Source organism: Lipotes vexillifer, unplaced genomic scaffold (genome assembly GCF_000442215.2).
Source record: "Lipotes vexillifer unplaced genomic scaffold, Lipotes_vexillifer_v1.1 scaffold496, whole genome shotgun sequence".
Classification (NCBI taxonomy): Eukaryota; Metazoa; Chordata; class Mammalia; order Artiodactyla; family Lipotidae; genus Lipotes; species Lipotes vexillifer.
Genome location: NW_006786690.1, coordinates 7564396 through 7571177, shown reverse-complemented (window position 1 = coordinate 7571177; position 6782 = coordinate 7564396). Strand labels below are relative to the sequence as shown.

Here is a 6782-nt window from a genome sequence, read left to right as displayed (position 1 = left end):
CTGCTGAACATGGGCGCTGTGGAAGTTCACCTTTAAGTGCTCATTCCCACCTCTTGATGCTGATGGAGAAGAGCTGCAAAACCTCCAGCGTCGTCCTACTGATGGTGGCTGCAAACGCCCTGCCCTGACAGTAGCTGAAGAACAGCATCTGCAACACGTGCGAGTAGTAGACAGACACACCGCCACCTGCCACCTGGCTGTTACTGTCCTGTCACAACAGAGACACAACATCCACATTAACTTCTCATGCTGCCTGGGGCACCAGCTTCTGCTCTCGCTGGTCATTCATTTTACACCATGATTACGGGGTCTCATTCTTGAAGTATGAGATCCCCACAGGAAACCTTAAAAATATCAAGAGAATAAAGGAACTTCAAATTTAGTCCTAAAGGACTAAAGTTTTTGCTATTAGATAAAAAGAAGAAAAAAGAGAAACGAACAACAGAAGCCTTGCTAGGCTAATTAAACCTGGCATAGAAGGGAACAGTGTCGTGTGCTCTAACCTTCAGGTCCTCGTGGTTTATTTCCAGCACATTAGTGACATAGAAGGGTCCCTGCTGGGCACTGCTGGCCTCTTCCATGAGCTGGGTATAGATGTACCCAGCCGAAGACATTATAACAATGATGTTCTTTCCCTCTTCGTTGAAGAGGAAGGTAACATCTCTTATCTTTGAGCTGGGCAGGAGAAAGTAAAAGGTTGGACTCAAGGCATCAACGGACAGGTCATAAATCTGCAGGATGGAAGGAAGAAAGATCAAATAAGGGAGATCCATTTCAGTCCCATGCCCAAACTATCCTGGTGAACCCACAGAGCTGCAATCAGTGAGGAATGAGCACTCAATCTCCACTCAGCAAGCACCTATAAGTGCTAGACAATGAGCACAAAATGATAAAGTATCTTTTCACTGCCTCTGAGGAATGAGCAGAGGAGAGATACACATCAACAAATTCTATACCAAGTACAGTAATTAACAGCTGTGAACTGGACACAGGGGGTGTTGAACCAGAATCAATTTTCTGCTACCTGCACACAGATAGGTCCTGCTCAACAACATAACAAAAGGCAACAAAATGTTAGGATTTTTCATTTTTAATTTCTAAGAGACACTAGAACATATAATGGAGATCAGGCATTCTGGATTTAAAAGCAAAACCATTCTAGGATGAGATCATCAAAGGGCTGTAACTATACCTTGACAAAATCTGCAGTGACGATCGCTAGCTCAGTCTGTGAACCAGGTAACCACACGGCTTTGATGATGAAGTTCCCTGTTGCCAACTGGGGGTGCAAAACCAAATGATCCGACACAGAGCCTGAGCTACTGAAGGTCAGCACGTGGCAGTCCTGGACATGGTTGAAGGAACAGAATGGTTAAAAACTGATTTGGAAAGTAGCCTAGTTAATTTCAGAGTTCTAACGTTGCCTTTTCTTCCCTAATATTCCCTGCCTCCAGACAGTACTCAGACCGTCTAGTAACATGTTCAAGTGTCAAGAACACAGAAAGATTATTTCCAATACAAAAGAAATCTGGAAGATCTGGAAGAAATTCAGAGATTTCTTTTGTGTTCCCAATGGCTTTTAAGTTCTGATCTCAACAATGAATAAGAGAAAGTGGTGCTGAAAACAGGGGCGAGAAGGTGACTGGGATCCATAGCTTAACAGAACCAAACGTGGATCAGGATTGTTACCTTCAGACCACAAACAGCAAGGTAGTCCTCCTTGCACGGATTCCCCGTGAGGCTCAGCACAGTAAAGGGGACTGGGGCAGAAGCCAGGCGGGTCAGAGTCAGCTTCCTTTTGCTGGAATCTGCTTGCTTCAGGAGAGCTGAGAGCTGCAGGACAGTGATCTGCAAAGGAATAATTACCAATTTATTCTTAACCCACATCCTCTCAGAGAACACAGAGCAATAAAAAAGTTCCTTCACTAGAGCTACTGCTTTGGAGGCTTTTTTTTGTGGGCAAGTCTCTTAGGAAACTCTAAGACCAATACCAGTCATACATCCCCTGGTTAGAAGAATGGAATGCCTTTCATCTCCTCTGTCTAGAGATGACAAAGGAAACCAACTTCTTTTCATATAATCAGTTCATAAAATATTTAAACAATTCCCATATACTACTATCCCTTCTCATTTTCTCTGAGAATGTTTTTGAAAGGATTTTAGAGCTATTTTAATCTCTAGTTTGTTTTTCACTTAAGGTGCGATTAAAACAACTTTACTGATAATGAAGAAGTCAGAATATAGAAAAATGTGAGTTAGGATCCTCTCCTCCAACCTCTCCTGGTTCTGTAAAACACGATAACTTCCTTGTGCCCTTAGAGGGCTGGGAGGGCAGGCAAGAACTAAATAAGGATCACTGAGCCTTCCTATGAAGACTCTTCTCTCCCGACTTGTGTCCTCAGAGTGGCCAAAATGGGAAAGACTGGGAGCCACGGTGTCCTAGGAAACCACCAGTCGTTACCTTCGCCTAGGGGTTCCCACAATAGAGTGGGAATTAACTATTTAGACTCTCTGTTCTAGCCACACTGGTCCTAAGTCTAATAAAGTAACTCAGGGTTCAAGTAGAAAAGTTTGTTGAGCTCTGTCCCTGAAGCTTTGCTGGAACCCAACAGACATCTTCCCTGAGGGCCAATCTGAGTGTAGTCATCTGTTTGTTTTGCTCAGCACCTAGGACAAACATGACCTCAAATGAAAGGGAAGGCACTGGAAGACCCACCTTGCCTTTCTCATGGCTGACAGCCAAATGCTGGCGGCGCCCATGAGGGGAGGAGAGCACACACATAGCCACCCTCCGGAGCACGTGGGCGCTGATTAGCTGTCGAATAGTCTGGCCCTGGTCTCCGCTGTAATTCATCCGAACATTCTCAAAGGCACCTTCCTGGGAACCTAATGTGGGAACCTGGCAAAGAGGGAAGCAGAGAGAGAAGACAGTAATAAGGCAAAAAAGATCAAGTGGATTCATACACATGCTATTCATGTGACTGAGACACTGCACAATTTAGTTATTCAAAAGCAACGGGACTGGGCTTCCCTGGTGGCGCAGTGGTTAAGAATCCACCTGCCATGCAGGGGACACGTGTTTGATCCCTGGTCCGGGAAGATCCCACATGCCTCGGAGCAACTAAGCCCATGCGCCACAACTACTGAGCCTGCACTCTAGAGCCCACGAGCCACAGCTACTGAAGCCCGCACACCACAACCACCGAAGCCCGTGCGCCTAGAGTCCGAGCTCCACAACAAGAGAAGCCACGAGAATGAGAAGCCCACACACCACAACGAAAAGTAGTCCCCGCTTGCCGCAACTAGAGAAAGCCCGAGCACAGCAACGACGACACAATGCAGCCAAAAATTAATTAATTAATTAAAGCAATGGATTCCAATCTCTAATCCATAGACAGCTAGGTAAATTCATCAAAATTATTGTCAGTCCAATAAGAACAATGCAGTGAATGTTGCATAAAGCTAAATTAATACAAAGTATTCACTTTTTAAAAATGTTAAAACACCTTTTTTTTTTGGCTGTGCCACATGGCTTGCAGGATCTTAGTTCCCTGCCCAGGGATTGAACCCAGGCCACAGCAGTGAAAGCACCAAGTCCTAACCACTGGGCCACCAGGGAATTCCCAACTGTGACTGATTTTTAATAAAATACCAGAATATATGTGTGTGTTTTACCAAGTGATTATGTCTCCCTTAAAAGCAGTCACCTTTTGAGATCTATTTGTGTACCTCACTCATTTTCACACTTCCCTTCCGGAAATGCCGACACTTTACTTTCTACTACTTTACACAGCTGCTGAAGACTCCAGGCAGACCATGCCAGGGGTCCCACAGTCAGTGCTAAGCAGCAGGTGTAAAGTGGATAATGACTTACAACTTACAACCCAAGTCATAGGAAGAATTAAAGGAAGATTACCTAAAGGTAATCTTTGGCTATAAGCTGAAGAGGACAAGCATTATTTTTGTAAACAAGGTGAACCTTAGGGGAGAAGATACAATAAGGAGGTCTTCTATTTTACATACAGAAGAAATTTCTAACCATTATAATTTCCCCCAAATGTCGTTCCTCACATCCAGGGGTTCACATATTTATGTGAACTAAAAAGGAGACTTACTCACTGGGTTTGTCCGAATGACCTCTGGATTCCCTTCTCTGGAAGACACACCTCACATGCTGATTTTCACACTGGATGTCACGGTATCTTAAATTCTAAGTTCTGAATGGCCAGGGGTTGACTGTTCTAAGGATATTCCTCAGAGTATCTAGCACACATTGGCATCTCAGTCAACGTGCTGGTTCTCACATGCACCTAACTCCCTGACACACTCACCATCAGCTGACACACTCACCATCAGCTGGTCTGTCATCTCAACCACCTTGTCCACTGTGTGCAGCTCCCGGAGGGCCTGCTGAGCCCGGCTGCTGCTCCCCACAGCTGAAGCCTGCTGAAAGTTGGTCTGAATGGCATCCATGAGGAAATTGAGCATGTCTAACACGAGAGGAGCGAAGGAGAAATTGGCCTGAGAAAAATCCAAATACACAAGTGAAAAAAAAAAAAAAAAAAAACAGAAAAATAATGGGTCATACTCATCACCACAATCTTGCTAGTAACTACCTACAGAATCCAGAACCCACTTTCCTCACTGCAGTTTGATATTCTAGCCCTCATCTTACTCTCTCCAATAACACTGGATTTGATTCCAGTCAATACGCTATTGTGCTACTAACCTAGAGCAATCTTCCTAAACCAGGGATCCCATGTCGATATCCTACTGCTTGAACGCACCCACCATGTATAATTAGTTCACTTCTCCCCAATGCATCTAGAATGCCTCTAGTTATGTACCATCCTTAGGAAAACTGAGAAAATAATCGCTCAAATCATTTTCTGTATTCTGTGCTTCAGATGAGGAAGGCTGACCAAGAAAGTGTGCTCTAGAGTGTTACACAACTAAGATTTACCCTCCCAAAAATTTCCCAAACACTCCTCAGTCATAAATTCTTCCTTATGAAGTAGTGACTGACAACACACACTGTTCATATTCCACTGTGGAAATCAGTAAGTTTAGAGAGAGGAGAAAACAACCCCATGCCCACTAGTGGAGTCGTAAGGAGAGCCTGGTGCACTGATCGCTCGTGGACCAGCTGGCCAGGCTCCGTGCTCTGGCCCCCATGCTGGACGCCACCGGAGCCCACCTGGTTCTGCAGCTCCTCCCGGCAGCCCTCCACTGTGCGGCACAGGCTGCTCTTCTTGGGCTTCTCTTCATCAGCAACCTTTCCGTCACTGATGGTGACTTTGGCCTTGTCAGCCGGGGAGGTGCTGGTGTGTCGCACGAGACTCTCTGAAACTCTGGGTTCACTCTGAAATGCTGACTCCTTCATGGTGGAGCTCATGCCGCTGCTGGGAGTTCGCTTCACTAGAGCCTAGGGACAGAAAACGTCAGAGGCCCCAGGTCTCGCCACAAGCATAGATGAAATACTGCCTAAGATGTTGAAGGAAAATCTGACCCAAAGGAGACACTGGCTAACCATTTAAAGACTATCCAAAAGCCTGAATTCTGATCTTCATTGTATTCACCTAATGTCTGGTACTTTACCCACTCAGAGCAATATGTCTTGAAATTGTGGAGGGGGTCTTTGAAAAAACTGCAAGATCTCTAAGGACATTGCAAGTTCTAATATTCTAAGTGAAGTGCATAGGCCATGACTATATAGCTAATCAATGACAACCAGAACTTAGTCCTAGACCCAGGCCACCATGAAGGTGACATGGGAATTTCCCAGTTTGGCTTAAGCATTTGTGTCACCAACAAGTCACCCTTACAGCCGAGAGAATGTTCCAAACTCTCACCAGACAGCTGCCATCTTCCTTGGCTCCACAGTCACAGAAGAAGGATCCATACTTGGCATAGGAAATCTCATGATCCTTGTGGCACACCTTGGCACATACTGTACACACACCCACCCCATCAACCATTTTGCAGGTGTGACAGTGGTACCTACAAAGAATGAGAACCAGCCAATGAGCCCAGAAGTCCCAACAATCAAGGCCCAGCAAACCCTCACCTGAAACGAAAAACTACTCTTACCAATGCTGGTTCATGAATTCTTTCTGAGTGATGGTAAAAGTGCACAATTTATTACAAAGAGAATCTTCATCCTTCAAAGATAATAAATAGTTTTAATCAGAAATATATCCTCCTACACAGGGACCCATAAAAACACACCCTACGGAGAGTAAACCACTGACTCATAAATGACCAGGAGAAACCTACTCCAATTGGAGATAGTTTGCAGGCTATAAATATGCTGCAATTTCAGGTGAGACCTTAAGGTTTTGTGGCTAAGGAAAAAATAAATCTTATGCTTTCTCTACAAGGAAGCTCACACCATTCCCATGAAGAACTCATCTTTGAAACTCCGTTTTGGATGCAAAAACCAAGGAACTGTAGGCCAAGTCCCTCTAGATGGAGGAAGGCATGTGTTTATTAAACGGTCCTTCCCCTAGGAGATTAGAGCCCTACAGCTTGCTCTGCAGGCCTGGAAAGTCAGGCTGGCATTAGTCATGTAAGCTGTGAGAAAGCAACAAGGGCTGGGAAGAGTTCTGAAGCTCCCAGGGGCTAGAGGGAGGGCCAAAGGACTGTTAGTGTGAGCTCTGCAAGTGCCGATCAGCCATGACCGTGGTGGTTACTTTACTTACTGAATCCTCAGCCTGGGACTTCCTCTTTTCCACTGCAAGCTCCTCCACCCAGTCTGAGTCCACTTCAATTGCCCGCTCTTC

At 45.2% G+C, this 6782-nt stretch overlaps 1 protein-coding gene across 1 annotated transcript in view; it reads right to left on the bottom strand.

Annotated features, from left to right (window-relative positions):
- The window catches only part of UBR4 (ubiquitin protein ligase E3 component n-recognin 4), a 128791-nt gene that overhangs the window by 78323 nt on the left and 43686 nt on the right, over nucleotides 1-6782 (bottom strand). The window contains exons 36-45 of the mRNA XM_007459317.1: nucleotides 6702-6778; nucleotides 6091-6161; nucleotides 5853-6000; nucleotides 5198-5425; nucleotides 4351-4521; nucleotides 2717-2899; nucleotides 1690-1848; nucleotides 1193-1345; nucleotides 504-731; nucleotides 51-208 (exon numbers count right to left, since the gene is read on the bottom strand). Coding sequence (XP_007459379.1) covers nucleotides 51-208; nucleotides 504-731; nucleotides 1193-1345; nucleotides 1690-1848; nucleotides 2717-2899; nucleotides 4351-4521; nucleotides 5198-5425; nucleotides 5853-6000; nucleotides 6091-6161; nucleotides 6702-6778 — 1576 coding nt within the window. The remainder of the gene's footprint in view (nucleotides 1-50; nucleotides 209-503; nucleotides 732-1192; nucleotides 1346-1689; nucleotides 1849-2716; nucleotides 2900-4350; nucleotides 4522-5197; nucleotides 5426-5852; nucleotides 6001-6090; nucleotides 6162-6701; nucleotides 6779-6782) is intronic.